General features: G+C 24.4%; 1 protein-coding gene across 4 annotated transcripts in view; it reads left to right on the forward strand.

Moving 5' to 3' along the window:
* Positions 1 to 16,606, forward strand: part of LOC136080744 (fibrillin-2-like) — a 53,116-nt gene extending 36,510 nt beyond the window's left edge. For 2 of the 4 annotated variants that reach the window (XM_065797788.1, XM_065797789.1), the window contains 9 exons: positions 861 to 1,007; positions 2,627 to 2,773; positions 3,136 to 3,282; positions 5,460 to 5,606; positions 6,902 to 7,048; positions 8,517 to 8,663; positions 10,783 to 10,908; positions 15,773 to 16,027; positions 16,260 to 16,606. In XM_065797788.1, the coding sequence (XP_065653860.1) occupies positions 861 to 1,007; positions 2,627 to 2,773; positions 3,136 to 3,282; positions 5,460 to 5,606; positions 6,902 to 7,048; positions 8,517 to 8,663; positions 10,783 to 10,908; positions 15,773 to 16,027; positions 16,260 to 16,561 (1,565 nt within the window). In that variant the 3' untranslated portion in view covers positions 16,562 to 16,606. The remainder of the gene's footprint in view (positions 1 to 860; positions 1,008 to 2,626; positions 2,774 to 3,135; positions 3,283 to 5,459; positions 5,607 to 6,901; positions 7,049 to 8,516; positions 8,664 to 10,782; positions 10,909 to 15,772; positions 16,028 to 16,259) is intronic. The other 2 variants (XM_065797790.1, XM_065797791.1) reach the window with 2 other exon arrangements.
* Positions 16,607 to 18,901: the final 2,295 nt, after the last annotated feature.

The following is an 18,901-nucleotide window of genomic DNA, read 5'->3' on the forward strand; positions in this document are numbered from 1 at the left end:
TTGTATTAAAGTTTTACTAATATTTTTTCTTTTGTTAGGTAGCCATTGAATAGATAAAGCCATATATATTGTATATATTACATAAATAATAATGTAACTTACAATGTATGATTTACAAATTAACAACCCTAACTTTATTTCATAAATTTTTTTTCAGATACAGCAGAAAAACAATGAAATTTTTTTCTGCATGAACAATTTATCTTCTTACATAGATACTGTAATTATATAGAAAAAAAGTTTTGATTTCTTTTGTTTTAAAGTCGCAAATAGTAATAACCATACTATTTATTTTGATTTAAAGTCAAAATAAGCTTTTTTACATTTTACAAAAATCTATGCTCTAGCAACATGTATGAGTCCCAACACCTTAAAATATTGACATAATAGCTGAAAATGATTTAAGTTTAACTTTTTGAATTAGTAACATTTATTTTGGTTGCATTTTTACAATTGATATACCACTTTTAGTAATATCAAAAATGAAGATTAAAATATATTAAAAATGAACATTTAAGTATATATTTTTAGAACTTAATTTAAAATATATTTTAAAAATTTCACTTAAAAGTGAAATTTTTAATCATATTGTAGGTTTGACAAGTTTAAATGTAGAAAAGCAGATTTCATATATATTTAAAGTCCATCCTAAAATAATTTATATTTTATTTTTTATTTGAAATCTATTGTTGTTTTATTATCTAGAACGCATTTGAAAAGTAAATGCAGACATTTTGCATCAAATTTAATCTCCAATCTTTAAAATGAAATTTTATAATTTAATTTCTAAATAATAAATTATTTTTATTATTATTTGATGATAACTTATATATTTTTTTATAATACTAAATTTTTTATAGATATTGATGAATGTGCTTTATTAACTACAAATATCTGTTCAAATAATGCAATCTGTAACAATTTTGCTGGTGGATACAACTGTTTATGTAAAAGTGGCTATAAAACAATTGATAGTGGTGTTGAATCACTCATTAATCCATGTCAAGGTATATAGTGTTATTAAATATTCTTAAATATTAAACTTAAACAGTTTCTATTGATTTATTCTCAAAATTATTAATTTTTTTCTTCTTTTTTTAAACATTTTATATAATTTCTTTTATTTGGTAGTCATTTAATAAATAAAACCACATTTATCTCATAAATTTTAATAAATATTTTTTTAACAAGATTTAATTAAATTAGAAAATTTTAACCCGGTAAAGAAGGAAAAAAAAAAACTTAAGTAAATATATTTTTCTATTAATAATTGTTCTTCATACATTAATACCCTTGGCCCTAATCCTCTGCAAAAAAAACTCTGCAATGCTGCCCAAAACTCTATATTTAGGTTTTTTAATATGACATCACAAAATTAAGTTGTTAAGTTTAAATTAAATTCCTAAAAACACATAAACTGAACATTGAACCAACAACTCTCCATGAGTTAGTCAAAGGAGAAAAGGGTGAAGTAAAAGTACCTGTTTTTACATGTTCAAAATCACAAAAGATAAGTTATTGTTGGTAAGATTGACTACTTTAACAACTCTTTCTGTTAAAATTCATATTCAAAATACTAAAAGTGCTGTTTACTAAATGAAAAGAAGCAGCCTTGGTAGTTTGACCAGGTACAGGAGATACAAATTCAACACAGAAATAGCACAGAGAGTTTACTTGTGTTTAAAGAAAAGAAATTTTATTTAGTTTAAAATAAATCAAAAATACTTCTAATGCTCTTCCTCTTGCTTCTCCCTGAAAAAAGTTTTTTTTTAAGATCCATGAGAAATAATAAATATGAAACAAGAACCCAACAAAATTGTAATAGCAAAAATTTATTATTTGCATTTAATTTTTTATAGTATTAAAAATGAAGGGCATTCAAAATACTTGACAAATAAGATTTTATATATTTTTAAGTATATTTACGAAAGTGGTTTTAAAAAGTTTTTATTTTTTAGTGGTTTTAATTGAAAAATCAAAATATTATTTTGCAGTGAAACACTTTATAAAGTTTATTTCTAGCAACATGTAAGAGTCCTAAACACTCTAAAATAATGACATAATAGCTGTAAATGACTTGAATTTAACCTTTTCAACCCGTAACGTTTATTAGGATTTGTTTGCATTTCTGCAATTGATATATTGGTCTTAGAAACATCAAAAAATATATTTTTTAGAATTTTATTCTGAAAATTAAATGGTTAATTCTATCGTTGTTTTTAAAAGTTTAACTGTAAAAAGGCAGATTTCATTATTTATTGATTCGTTAACATTAACAGTATTAAATTAACCTCTCGTAAAATAATTATTGTGTGACTATTTTTGAATTTCATTATTGTTTAACTATGTAGAATACATATAAAAGTTAAAAAAAGATGTTTTGCTTCAGCCTTAAAAGCTCTAAAACAAAATTTTTTAACATTTTTTTTAAAACAAATTATTTTAATAATTTGATGCTAACTTATTTATCTACTTTTTATAATTTGCTAATAATAAGTTGATCAGTTAAATGTATTAAAGCCTTTATTTTTTGCTGACTTAAATCAATATGATTTTTTTTGGAAGAAGAACTAATAATAAATTTTTTTTTTCTTATATATTATTTTATAATACTAATTTTTTATAGATATTAATGAATGTGCTTCATCGACTACGAACATCTGTTCAATTAATGCTATATGTAACAATTTTGTTGGTGGATACAACTGTGTATGTAAAAATGGCTACAAAACAAATGATGGTGGAGTAGAATCACTCACTAATCAATGTCAAGGTAAATAATGTTATCACATTTTCTTTTTATTAAAGTTATATTTTTTATTGTTTTTTTTGTTGTTGTTGTTGTTGTTTTTTTTATACTTGAAAATCCTAAAAAGTATGATTTTACAAAATGACAATTTTCTTTTAAATTAACAGTTTTTTGCAAAACAATAAGTTTTAACTTTTAGTGATATTGATTTTTTTCCTTTTATATGTTCAAACTATCTTTAAAATTTAAAAACCAAATAGTTGCATTTTTCTGTCATGTGAGCGTTTTCAGAGTAGTAACATAGCTGTATATGCTTTAGTTTTACTTATAAAGATTTTCTTTTTATATTTGTTATATATTATTTTATTATACTAAATTTTTTCTAGATATTAATGAATGTGCTTTATCAACAACAAACATCTGTTCAATTAATGCTTTATGTAACAATTTTGCTGGTGGATACAACTGTATATGTAAAAGTGGCTATAAAACAATTGATGGTGGAGTAGAATCGCTCATTAATCAATGTCAAGGTACATAATGTTATCGCGTTTTCTTTTTTTTTTATATTTATTTTCTATTGATTTGCTTTCAAATATCATTGCTTCATAACTTCTTTTGTTTTTACAAGTAAAGATAAAATATATTGGTAACTGGAGTATTAATATTTAGATGTGGACATGGAAATATAGCTTAAGTAATAAAAATTTGGAAAATCCTAAGTTACTTGTCACAATTTGTTTACTTGAAATTTTTTTTGACATGAAAGTAAAAGACAAACTTGAGAAAAAGGTCTTTGTTCTTAATTGTAGAAAAAATTTACTTACACAATGGTGTTTATAGATACCTATTTGCTCTTTTTTTTGTTCCATCTAAATCCATTCAGTTTTTTTGTTGCAATAAGAACAAGCAAACGAAGAATAATGAAAAAGTTTAATGCTACCCCAATCTAATCCTTCATTGATTTAGCAGCACTTCCTTCAACCAGTCAGTTGATCAACTGACCAACCAGTCCATTTATCAGTTGACAGATGTATTAAGGCTTCTTTTTTTTTTTTGCTGACCAAAATTCATATACTTTTTTTGAAAAAAGAACTTATAATGAAACATTATTTATCTACTTTTTTAAAAATATGATTCTCTTTTTTTTCATCTTTATTTTTTATATACATAATTTCTTTTTTTTTAAAGTGAAAATCACATTTATTGTCTATATTCCACAAGTTATAATAACACTTTGCTAATACAATTTCAAAAATAATAGTTCAAAGTTTAATTTAGAAAGTTTCTTTCAGATAAAGAAAAACAGCAAAAATGAATATCTTTTAGCCTTGATAAAAACTTGTTTAGGGCTTTTTAAATTTGAGATTCAGTATGCAATAGTAATTTTTTAAATATTTATTTTTACATTATATTTTGTTATATGTAAGTATGTATGTTCAACCAAATTGTATTAAAAGGTATTTAAACAATTAAACAACCTTTGCAACCTGCTTAGATTAAGTCTAAAATAGTGTATGACACAGTTGTTAACAAAGCCAAGGCCAAGACCACGGCCAAAAGTTACAAGGCCAAAAGTAAGCGTTTCAAGGCCAAGGCCTACGCAAGCATTTTCAAGACCAAAAAACTTAAATTTTTGCCTTTCGTTAAGGCCAATTATTAACAAACTATAGGTAGCAAGTGCTGTGACAATAAAATCACATTTTGTGAAATAAGATCAAGGTTATGCACAGAATTCAACGAAGTCAATAAGAAAATATACTTGTAGATATATATGAAAGCCGAAAACAAAAATACATAAAAATAAAGAATGAAAACTTTCAATTCTTTCTTTTTATGTATTTTTTTATGAAAGCCAAGGCCAAAACAATCAAGGTCAAGGTCAAAAACTTCAAGGCCAAGACCAAGGCCAAGGCCAAAAGTTTCGAGGCCAAGGCCTTAATTTTTGGCCTTAAGGCAAGACCAAGAACTAAAAAACTCGGGTGTATGATTTTTGAATTTTGAATTAAATAATATACCATACTTACTGTTTTTTTTTTATTAAAAGACATTTTATTTTTTTATTAAAATATTTATTATTAAAAGACCAATTAAAGATTTATTAATACTCATTCATAATGTTAATTATTTTAATTTAAAACGCAAGAAGTATTTTACACATTTTGTAAATTTTTAGTATGGTGATTTTGATTTTTTTTGCTAACGGGTGGTCAAACTTTACCTAGAATTAATTGCACACTTTGAAAAAACGCAGAATAAAATTATTTTCATATTAATGGGAAAAAAGCTAATAATGCTTTAGATCTAATTTTTACAACTGGTAGCATTTAGTTGGGTTTAGAAGTATTTTTGCAATTATTTACCATGTATGGAAATAACAAAAAAAAACAACAACAGCTAATTATCTTTTAAGATTATAGTTTTAAAACTGAAATTGTTAATTCATATTGTAGTTTTTGCAAGTTTAACTGTTGAAAAGCAGATTTCATTATCATTTATTGATTTATCAACATTAGCAACAAATTTTAGCCTATTCTATAATAAATTATATGTGTTTATTTTTAAAATCCATTATAAAATACATATGAAAGGTAAGTGTAGACATTTAAATTTACTTTTTAAAAGCAATTTTTTTATTATTTGATGTTAACTTATTTCTCTACTTATTTTAACTGTTAGATGTTATTTTATAGTACTAAATTTTTTCTAGATATTAATGAATGTGCTTTATCAACTACAAACATATGTTCAATTAATGCTATATGTAACAATTTTGCTGGTGGATACAACTGTGTATGCAAAAGTGGCTATAAAACAATTGATGGTGGAGTAGAATCACTCACTAATCAATGTCAAGGTACATAATGTTAATAAGTAGTTTTTCTATTAGTTTATCTTTCAATACTATCTACTTTTTTTTTTTTTTTAAATAAAATAGTAATATAAACATAGTTTCTTTTTTTTGCAAAACATTTATAAAACAAAGATCGCATATATTATCATATAAACTAAAAAAAGATAGCGTATATTATCACATAAAGATCGCATATATTATCTCATAAATTATAATAACACTTCACTATTAAGATTTAAAATTAAAAAAATGTAAAGTTTAGTTTAGTTTCTTAAACTAAACTTAATTTAATTGCAAATTTAACGAAGTTAAATTTGCAAACGGTACAATTTGTTTAATAATTAAAACTATTAGCTTAACAATTAATTCTTTTTGGGCATTATTAGTGACTTACATAATTTTTTCTATACATTGATATTGTTGTAACACAACTAACTTCATTTAAGTATGATATCTGCACAAAGGAATTTACGTGATCGTGCAATAAAGTTTGTATATATATATAATTAATTGAGATAAGGTTAGGCATTTATATAAATTAACCTAAAAAAATTTATGTTTTAATAAATTTGAACAGTGTCCATCGTAACCTCTAAACTAAAGTCACTTAATAGGTTAAAATACCTTCAAAATTTTTTTTGTATTGTTTAACTGTCAAAAAAATGCTTACAATTATGCTATGAAATGTTTAATTAAATATTATCTTTAAAAAAATGTAAATGTTTTAAATTTTATCCAAAGGAAGCTGAAGTTTACCAGTGAAACAAAAAAAATATATATATAAAGTTTTTAATTTTCTATTAGAATGGTTCACTGCTCAGAATGCAGTATATTTTATATGATGTTCTGTTTAGTGAAATTTGTTAAGTAAAGTTTTTTCTTCATTGAAAGTCTTAAAGTCATTTAAAGTATAGAATTGAATCTTAGTTGATATTTTGTTTACAGTATAAATGTTGTAATGTGCAGTTTGTAAATATGATGTTGATAATAAAATCAAAGTAGTGTTTTTTTAATTCTTGGTAAAATCGTATTTGTTCTTTTCAAGATGTCTATATTTAAGAAACAGTTTTCACATGTAATTTTTGGCTTTAGTTTCTATTCAATATAAAAAAATATACATAAAAGTTAAAATAAAGCACATGACAAGAAATTTAATTATACACAAGAAAGATTTATATTCAAAGTTTTTGTCCAAAGTTACCCCACTGTCCAAAGTAGTGGTTACTTTAGTTAAATATATACCTTAATAACATTTTTAAAATATAATTTTTAAATTTATATTACTAAATTTTTTCTAGATATTAATGAATGTGCTTTATCAACAACAAACATCTGTTCAATTAATGCTATATGTAACAATTTTGCTGGTGGATACAACTGTTTATGTAAAAGTGGCTATAAAACAAATAATGGTGGAGTAGAATCATTCACTAATCAATGTCAAGGTACATGTTATCAAATGTTCATTTTTTAAAGCTATTAATCTTTTTTTCCAATGTCATTCATTTTACGTCTATTTTTTTTTTTACATACAATTTTTTTTTAGTTTTATAAAAAAGATCACATATTGTATATATCACATAAATTATAATAACACTTTACTAATTTAATTTAAAAAATACTAAGTTAAAATTCAGACAGTTTCTTTCAATAAGGAAGTGAAAAAATAATGAAAATAAATAATATTTTTCTGCATTAATAATTGTTCATTACGCATAGATACCACTAGCCTTATCATTTTGCAAAAAAAATCCTAAAATATAAGAATGTAAAGAATAGAATGTAAAGTATAATTTAAAAATGAAATATATATGTAATAATGTATAAATGCTGTAAAATTAAAAAAATTTTTTTTTTCAGTTTACAATGAGATGCATAACATCTCATTGTAATAACACATGCAATAACACATCTCCCTGACACATAAGTTAACCTATAACACAATTATTAGATATCAAAAGCAGATATAATTATAAAATGTTTTCAATTTCAATAATAATTTTACAGACAATAATAATGTCACCTTGATTCTCAAAAACCTTACAAACATCAATTAAGGTATTTTAGAGGCCATCTAACTCTTTGTCACAAGGTTTTGCCATCTACCACTTTGTCTCTACTCTCGAGTCCCTATTAAACGGGGTGGGGTGGGGAGTGATATTTATTAATTTTTAGACAATTTTCCCCACCATCCCAAGCTTGTTAAGACCATCACCCACCCCACCCCCTCCATCTTTCCTTCATTTAATAATTTTTACTTGTTATCAAAAAAAATAATAATAATCAGTAAATATCACCCTTAAAAATTAGAAAACAGTTATTTCAGTCACTGATAAAAACAAACTTTTTCACTGTAAACAGGCTTTTAAAATCACCAACCAAATTAATCTCAATTTATCAATATGAGCCATGCAATATTTTTCTCACCAAAGTATTAAACTTATATCAACATATTAAATCCTATTAAAATTATTATAAAACATCTGTTAAAAAATACGCACTTGACCGCATGCCACACTTGATTTAAATAGTTTTATGAGGTTTTCTCAAGATTATTTGTTTGGATTTAAGAAATGAAATTTTTTATAAAAAATACATGAAAAAACTCCTCCCGCCCCTTTCATTAAACCCAAACCCCTTCCTACAACCCACCCCCCTTCCCCTGTTTATTAGATCTTGACTGAAATTCCCAACCCCATACATACACACATACATACATACATAAATGCACACAAACATATGTATGTGTGTGTGTGGTATATATTTATATATATATATATAAAATTAAAAAAAGAATTAAAAAGGAATATAAATTCAACTTAAAATATCTTTGCATAAGTACTTTTGTGTCATATCAAACAGTCATGCAATGCTTTTGACAATTTTTAACTTATGATGTTAAGTTGTTTACAGATATTAACGAATGTGCCTTGTCAACAACAAACAACTGCTCAATCAATGCGGTATGTAATAATTTGGTTGGTGGATACAACTGTACTTGTAAAAGTGGCTATAAAACAATTAATGGTGGAGTGGAATCACTTATTAATCAATGTCAAGGTACATACAGTTTTACATTTCATAATGTTAGGTAATATCACTTATATTATACTTATTACATATATAAAAAAGTTACCAGTTTATTTAATATATAGCAATCAAAATCTAATCAATGTGAAAGAATCATTTTTGATCATTACCCACAGTTCTCTAATCAACATGAAAGAATCATTTTTAATCATTACCAATAATTCTCTAATCAACATTAATGAATCATTTTTTATCATTACCAATGATTACCTAATCAATTCATATGAAACATATAGCTCGATTTATATAAAATAAGTTTTGGAACATAAAAACTTAATAAATTAACATTTAGTATTATATTTTTAACTACCATATTAAGTTTTATATTGTATTTAATGTCTTAACTACTTAATAGATTCTTTTAACTCTTATTGTGCAAAAGTCACTGTTTTTATTTTTTATTTGTGTAAATTGTGTAAATTAATTATTAAATTATGTAAATTATATAATTATATACAAGTGGATTATAAATTGCCATGTTTATAAACACAGTTTTACTAACACATCTAATTTATGTGTAAGAATCTACTTCTAATATGAAAACTTGAATTTTAAAAATTAATCCTGCCATTAAAAATTTTTCTAAGGTGAAGAAGTCTCTGAAGCAGCCTTATTTTGTGTATTGTGGAATCAAAAATACAGATTCAAAAGGAAGTAAAAGCAAACTTAACTAAATTTAATTTGAAGAGTGAGGCCAATGAGAAAAATGATCTAATTATCGTTTAGAAGCTAAGAGGAAACTTTATTGTTAGGATAATATTTACCCTTGATGTTGACATCCAAATTATAGTAGAAAAGAAGAGTAAGTTATAAAATATTACCTGGATTGAAAAGCTATGATATATTATATAAGCTACAACATAAACCCATTTTTAAAAGAATCTAGTTTGAAAAAAATTAGTTTCTAAACTTCTCTCAAAATCAAGTAGTTTTTCATACATGCTTTTTTACATATTTTATACCAATTAAAATACTTACTTAAATGTTTACTATTATGTTTTAAACAAATATTGCTTATTTAAGTAAATTTTTTCAATTGATTTACAAAATAATAATTTTTGATGAGTTTTTATAATCTCTGTTAATCAGTTGTCAATATAAATATACAAATGTGATGTTGCTATGGAATTATTGTAGCATTTCTACTACAAAATTATGTTTACATTTGTGCTAATTTGGAAAATGCTCAACTAGAAAGCCATAGATTTCGAAAAATTAAATTGCCCAAAAAGAATTTGCATCAGTGCATCTTAGGCGGAGTAGTCAACAAAGGTTAAAGATTTATTTTAGTGGTAAAAACAAGTTCATTCTGTTTGGGTCAGATTGAATCAGGTTTGTTCTACATCCAGTAGATATAAGAAATGGACCTAAACACCAACTTTGAAACATATAGGAAATAATGTAAATGTTTGGGGATGTTTTGGTCAAGATGGTGTTGTTCTGCTCCACAGAATTATTGAGACTATGGGTGGTCTGCTCGGTATAATTGGGACAATGTATCATAAAATATACAAAGATATATGTAAGAACATTTTGTTACTTTTTGCAAAGGTTAAAATGCCTTAAGGATGGATATACCAGCAGGATAGCAATCCCAAACATTCTAAACAATAAAATTGGTTCAAGAGTTTTTAAATAGAGTAAATTTTGTGTTTTGTGGCCAACCCAATCCCATAGCTTAATTCTTATTGAACATTTGTGAGAACAAGTAGACTGCCAAATGAAAGACGTCAAGCCTAAAAATCATGCTGATTTATTTAGTTTAATTCAACTAATAATTAATTAGTATATAATATTATTTTTTAAATTTAAATTTTAGTAAAGTTCAATTTCATTTAATCGCTTATTCAAGTTTTATATTTTTTTCATAGTGCATTTTTTTTTTTTTTTTGCTCTGATCGTAAACGATATCTATGACTGAGGAATTTATTTCTTTTTGAAGATTTTAAAATAATATTTTGCTTTTTTAATTCATGTTTATTAAATTATTAGTTTTGAGTTTTTAATTTATAGTTTTTATTAGTTTTACTTTTTTAAATATTAGTTTATTACATATTTTTTTTAATTATTTTTAATTATTTTTAATAAGATATCAATGAGTGCAACTTAAAGCCATGCTCTTGGAGTAATGGAGTTTGTGTAAATACCAATGGCAGTTATTTTTGCTCCTGTAAAAATAGTATGAAGTTGGGTAAAGATAATGTCAGCTGTGTTAGTAAGTTTATAAACTTTGTTTGTATTAGCTAACTACAAAATTAATTTCAACTAAGCTTTAAACAATATTTGAGTAAAAAAATGAATTTTTTTAATAAAATTTTTTTTTTTTTTAAATTTGGTGCTAGAATTGTCAGGTTTGTTTGAGACATGTTGTTTATAACTTATTTAATTAAATTTCTTGTGGCAAATTTAAGTTGTGGAATCAATTTTAGTTTTATTCACTTTAATAAAAGAAGCGAATACAATTTAATTGTATTTACTTCTTTTATTAAAGTCATAAATATTTAATAAAGATTAATATGATTAATATAATAATTATTATATTAATACTAATTAATGTGTGATGTGGTGATGATTAATTTTTTTTTTTTATTTATTTAAAAAAAAAGAAAAGAATGAAATTTTTAGTAACAAAATTAACATTAACAAAACAATCAATATTTGATAAAAATATAATTGTAAAATTAACAACTTTTAATTAGTATATTATATTTTAAATTTAAATTTTTTAATCGGTTATTCAAATTTAATTAAGTTTTATTTTTTTGTAGTGCATTTAAATTTTTTTTGTTTTGTTTTTATTGTAAGTGATATTTATTTCTTTTTAAAGATTTAAAAAAATTTTAAAATAATGTTTTGCTTTTTTTATTAATATTTATAAAATTATTAGTTTTGAGTTTTTAATTGATACTTTTTTTACATATTATTTTAGTACATGTTTTTTTTATACTTTAATTTTTTTTTTTAAATTGGGAATTGTATTGACTTCTTTTAATAAAGTCATAAACGTTTAATAAAGATTAATAATAATTATATTAATAATAATTAATGCGTGATGTGGTGATGATTAGTTTTTTATAAAGTTACAAAAAAAAACAAAAAAAAAAACAATGAAATTTTAGTTTTCAAAATGGCTTTCCTCAAGCGAAAAAAACAAACAAGGTTATTCATTCAAAAGTCAATGGAAACTTATTTACTACTTACTATTTTTAATTCAAATTTTTTTTTAAAGCTAGATGCTAAAGTAAGTATAAATATAAAACTTGGTGACAAGTGTATAAGTATAACCTTAGTAACAAAGAAATAAAGTTATTCCTTACCTAGAAAAAAATTTCTTTTTCCAAGAACCAAAAGATAGATTCTAAAATAATTTTTTTAACAAAAAAATATTTTATTTCATGGCATTTAAAGAAATCAGATTTTTTAAATGCATGTATATTTGCTTATATTATATGAACATATAAGAGAACATTACATTTGTTTTTGTAATATATTAAATATACAAAACATATGAAAAAAGAAGAACAGTTGCTAATACAAAATTTGAGGTAAGACTATGAAGACCATATAAAATTTGAAACCCCCTTAAATTGAGACTGGTTATAAATTGGTCATAACTTTTGAACACTGAGAGATAATACTATGAAACTTTAAATTTATTTATGAATTTAAGTCTAGTTTAGAGTAGTGCAAAAAGTATTTTATCAAATTGATGCCCTTCACGTTTGGGGTTAGGAGGGGGGGGGGGATAAAATGTAAGGACTTTTTTGCTCCCAGCCTCCAATCATTGCAATTTTTTGCAAAGCATAATTATTTGGCGTAAACATATAAATACAAATGTTTAGAGTTTGCTCCATGCATGGAAGTTATCTCAAATACCAAAAAATGCTGGATCTGTCACTGTACCAATTGGTGATAGCGAATTCTAAAAGTAGATTTATAAAACTGCTTATAAATACCTAAAATAAACGCTTGGTATCTTATATAAATAGATACCAAGCATTATTTTTAGTCTTAGCGGCAGCAATAAATGTTTTGACATTTTGCTTTAGTTCATTAGAAATTAGAATGCCAAGGTCTTTTTCTGATAAAGTTGATTTAGGTTGAACTCTGTTAAAATAGCTGTTTGATTCATAGTTATCAATGAAGTGAATAGATTTGGATTGGTTAAAATGCATAAGCTTATATATTTTTTACATTAATTTCCAACACCCATTCTTGAACCCAATAAGCTACATTTATAAGAAGGACAAATTGCAACTTATTTGATAGTAGTGCTTTATTCCTTTACAAAATAATTTTTTCAGTTAAATAAGTTTTTAGCTTTTGCATTAGACTTATGCAAGGAACTTGGTCAAAGGTAAATCAACCAATGAATGAAGAAAAAATAATTAAAAGCCAGAAATAATTAAAACCATGAAAACCAGTCATGCATCAAATCAATTATGTAAACTAATACATAATCAATTATGTAATTATACTTTTTGATCCATAGTCCCAATTACATGGAGCAGTTTCTAAAAATTGTTTTAGTAAACATTCGTTGAATAATTATCATATATATGTATTGCATAATTTTCATATATATGGGAATTTTACACCAGACAACATAGAAATAGCATTTAGGAAACTCAGATAAAGTAATGAGGATTTTTTATAAGAGTATCAGCAAATCAAACTAGTTCTATAAAAAGCTGTTGATATATTAAATGCTTCTTTTTGATCAACGCATTACCTTTGATTACCTTTAGATTTTTATATTATAGTAACGATGAAAATTTTAGATATATCATAGACCACTATTAGATCAACCATGATGAACCACCTGAATTTAAATCATTGCTTTACATTCCAGGTTATGTTTCTAGAAAAGAAAAAGATTGTCAATATATTATTTTTATATATTTTTATTTATTTCACATTTTAATAATCATATAAATTTTTCATCTGCTTTAAAGACTGAAACATATGGGTAAAAACCTGTTTCTGAGTATGCCTGAAAATACCTAGTGATACAACTTGTAAACGGGCATAACGTTACGTTGTATTAAACTATGGTGAAGCATCAAACTTTTGTAGATATTCTATATTTGGTTTATTTATGAATTTCACACATGCTTATGATTTCGACAAGGTTACAAGTGGTCATTTTCTAATAAATTTTTAATAATGTTGTTTAACTTGATTATTCTTACAAATATTTATTTTTACAATCATTGACATATACATTTAAAATTTGTAATTTGCAATTACAATTTTCTATTTTTACTTTTTAACTTTTGCTGATGATACTTTTTGCACATAAATATATAAGGGTAGTGTTGTTGTAATTTATTTATTTGTTTTTAAACTACCTTTTTTTTTTTTAATTAGACAACCATTTTATGTTTACATTTTATTTTTTTAATTTGTAATATTTTGTGGCTCACGCCCATTTTATATTTTTATATTTGTGGCTTATGCCCATGTCTGGATTTCCAATTCTAAACATGCCGGCAAACTCTAATGTTAGGCAAAAGCAGTCATTTCAGTTTTATAGAAAAATATCTCTTTAAAAAAGTAACTTTTTTTTCACTATTATTTTTTACATATTTTATATTTATTTTTGTTTTGATTATCTTGATTATTAAATAATAATCAAGATTTAATTAATCAAAATTTTAAATATCATTAATTATAATTTTTAACATTATTTTTTTTAAATTATCTTGTTTAATAGATAATAATGAAGGTAAAAAAATATTGTGTTTTCTTAAATCAAAAATGTTCTTTATTCTTTTCAATAATTCTATTCAACTACAAGTTTGTTGACTAGAATGATAATAAAACAAATAAATTAAATAAAAAAACTTGAAAAAACTGTAAACTGTAATTGATGAGATCAACATTTTTAAAACTTTGATTTTTTGATTTGTCATCAACTTTTTTGACTCAAAAGATATGTTGTAATTACTTTAAAATATCACCACTGGATGGAAGCTGTCTTTTTGGTAAATCCCTTAGTGAATACTTTTAGCAGATAACGCTCTTAATGAATATTCCTGCATCCTATCTCCTAGCAGGTAATTTTACTGCAACTTTACAGTATTTTTATGACATTCCTGCATTACCATTGTTTTTAATATTTTAATTATTCTATTAAATCCAATGTTTCTTGTTAAGAATGAGTTAGCTTAAAAACAAAATGATAAAACTCTAAGCTTCTTAATATTAGCCTATTACTTCTAGTCATTGAAAAATCTTTAAAATAAAGTTGTTGTTCTTTATGGTCAATATAATGGAAATTAGCAAAAAAATATTAATTTTTTGATAAAATAGTTTTTTGGGAAGATTGTGTGTAACTATACGTGATAAAGAATTTTTGGGTTTTAAATTATTATAAAAAGTCTATTCTGTGCTCGTTTGAAACTCTTTCTTGTTGCCTTTATCAGCAAATAAATAGTATAGAACTAAGTGGTATGTCAGAGGTTACTGATTGTCAAGAAAATGCTGTCCGTAAAAAAGTCTTTGATATGTCTCTTGGAGCAAGGTTGTCATGTAACACAGTTAAAGCTCTAAAAAAAAACAGCAGAATATCGAAACTTTTTCAACGTAAGGTAAGATAGGTTAAACTGGCATATTTATGGAGTCTACTTGCAAAAAATTCTTTTTTTATATATTCTAGACTAGTATTTTTTTATATATTCTAGACTAGTATTTTTTTATATATTCTAGTATTTGTAATACTAGTCTTGTTTTATATATATATATTTTTTTTCTCTTTGCATTTCTGTTGTTGCATAATATACAGTGTTTGAGGGCATTAAAGGTGAAAAGCCTTACCCCATAATCCTAATGTTGTTACTCCCTTTAAAAAGTAGCAAATTGTCTTCTCTGACAATCATGACATTTGACTGATAAGAATGACTGTTGTTTAGTTGGATTTTATTTTAACAATTATTTATTTAGTCACAAAATTAAATGTAATATATAGTATACTATAATTATAGTATCGTAATTTGGCTGTTAAAGGTGTACAATAAAATGTTTGTCAAATGGATTTTAAAGTCATAGTCAACCTTATTATAAACTGTTTATTTTAGGTATTGCTCAAGCGTGTCAAATGGATAACCTTATTATTGATTGCAAAGGTAAAGGGTACATTAAAGTTGTGGATGCAAACTACGAAAAAACCAATGCTTGTTCCGACACTAGTATATCGAAGACGAAATGTTCACAAAAAGATCAATATAATTCTTTTAAAGATGATCGCTATAATAAGTGTTCAGACATGAAGTATTGTAAGATTTTAGTGCCCAAGTGTGAAAATTACAATAGTATCAAAGTGCAGTATTATTGTAAATATATATATTTTTTGTTTTTAAACGTTTTTCATTGGGCACACCTTATTAGCTTATGTCTTTAGTGTGCTTAACACTGCAGCGTTTCATTTACGTTTAGCAATGTTGACGGTAATGAAACGTTGGTTTGAAGTTTTGTTGCCGTCAGTGCTGACAGTTTAATAAATAATAAATTATAAATTTTAGAAATTTTCATATTACGTTTTTGTAAAAATTATTAAATCTTTAGGTGCACCAAAAACAAATGTTGTAAAAATATGCCACGGAAAAGAGCTTAAAATTGATTGCAAAAATCAGGAATTAATTGAAATAGTTAGAGCAAACTACAAAAGAACAGTTGGCAGTGATTGTCCCGGCTTTTCCGATTGGCGTAGAGAATGCAATCGAAAACGAACGAACTCTATTAAAGTTATTCGTAAAATGTGTTTAAATAAGTCTTCTTGTATTGTAAAGGCCTCCAACGAAGTGTTTGGAAACTTGTGTGTAGGAACACACAAATACCTTGAAGTGGAATATTATTGTAAAGGATAAATTTTAATTGTAATTTTAATTTGATATAATTTTTGTTTTTAAACACTTTATTTTGTCATATATACGGTTAAGACAAAATAATTTTATTAAAAGAATTCACTCCTTTAAAAAAAGAGGCAAATACCCATTTCTGCTAAGAATGGTTCAAATGTACTTGTTAACTTTACAGAATCCAATTCATGAGGATTATTTGTTAGTTAATAAGTGCAAAAAGATTTCTTTTTTTATATTAGGCAAAAATTTCAAAAAAAATTCGAGGTTGTATCGAAAAGTAAATTATCTTAAGTATAAAATATTTAAGTTTCATTTTTTAAAATTAAAAATCATATTTATTACGAAAACAAATATATTTGTCTAAAATAATAAATAAAAACTTCAGCTTTTCATCAAGAAAGTGTGCTCTTTGGAACTTTAATGGGTGCAATTTAAGCTCCGTTTTGATTATAGAAAGCTGCTTTTTCTGCTTACACCTAGCTCCAGAATTATTTTACGCATGGGACGGTTTCCGGTCGGTCTTCCGGGTAATGCTGCGGTTCCTAGGAGTATTGACGTGATTTTCCCAAACATTGTTGCGTCTTTAATAGTTAATATTCCATCACTTAGATTCATAAAATGTTAAAGCTTGTAACTTTATAGTTTCACACGCTATTGAAGATTTACCTGGTGAGACACTTTATGATAGTATTAGTGATAGTATTTGATTTACGAATAAGATGATTTTAGTAAAGTTATAAAATGACTATAGACAACTATCTATTGAACTGTTAAGAATACTCTTGAATTTTTCCGTTCTCGAACAGTTTACCGTCGCATCACAGAGTGCATTCCAATGCTCAGCATCTCTTTTTCTAAAGAAATGGTATTGTTAATCGTAACTATTATTAGACTCTAGTACAAACTGTATTCTTTTACCGTGTCGAACTGGACGAATAATAGGCTTGAGTACCAAATAATAATATTCCCTATATCGATTTTATCGATATATCGATTTTGAAAAAATAAATTAAGTCTCCTTTTGTTCTATGATTATCCAGTTTTTGTATCATAAACAAGATACATCTATCTGTGTAACCAATTTGTTTGTATGTGGTCGGTATTAAAATATAATAATTTTGTGTGTATACATTTAGAGATTTCTCTTTTATCGTAGTTTCTTTTATTTTTTTGTGTTTGTATTTCTCTTTATATATTATTATATTAATATTTAATAAGTACAAATAAAATATATATAGAACTATAAAAGGTACTACAAAAGGTTTCACATCAATGATAAATACATAAACAAATAACTTTTTCCCCCTCTTTTTGTATTCCCTACACAGGTTATGAGAGCAACAATTTTATAAATTTCATTATTAAATTTCAATATATATAATTTGCCAACTTTTGAAAAGTAGTACCCAACAAAGACTATTTGGGTCATGCAAATGCGCTCTTATCATAAGATTAAAGTGAATATTTCATGTATACCAATCTTGTTTTTTAATTTCTTAACTTTTTAGGATATATTTATTGTATGACTGCCTGAGGAAGTAAATGACTTTCTATTTAGGTATATGACTGTCAGATGAGATATTTGACTGCCTGATAAGATATATAACTACCTTAGGAGATTCATATATCTCTAACTAAGTCATATATCTTTTCACTACTAGCGACCTTAATAAGTATTATTTCACAATTTTTACTTTTCCTACTTTAAATGTATTGGCACATCCTAGTTGGTCTATGATGCAACTTTAAAAAAGTTTGATTTTCATTCCATACACAATAAGGTTTGCAATGTCAGCCCAGAGTCCAGGTATATAACGAATTATATATAACTTGCTTCAACTCATTTTAAAAAATCTGTCCTTGTTTATGCACTGATTACAGTTACCTTATCCCATCGAAACTTTTTTTTAAATGTTGTAATAATATAGTTAATGTAAATTAACGCGGTAGTATAATTACAATAATACGGTTAGGAAAATAATCAATGATCATAATCAACATGATCAAAAAATAGTAGTTGAGTAAAGTAACTATAAAGAATATAAATGTTATTTGCTTTAAAATTTTATTTAACTTTAAACACATTTTTTCCTAATTTCAAATATATATATATATATATATATATATATATATATATATATATATATATATATATATATATATATATATATATATATATATATATATATATATATATATATATATATATATATATATATATATATATATATATCATTATAACTTAATGCTGTATTGGTAAAACATAAATGTCATAGTATATTATATATATATATATATATATATATATATATATATATATATATATATATATATATATATATATAT

The sequence above is a fragment of the Hydra vulgaris genome, chromosome 05 (assembly GCF_038396675.1).
Source record: "Hydra vulgaris chromosome 05, alternate assembly HydraT2T_AEP".
Lineage (NCBI taxonomy): Eukaryota > Metazoa > Cnidaria > Hydrozoa > Anthoathecata > Hydridae > Hydra > Hydra vulgaris.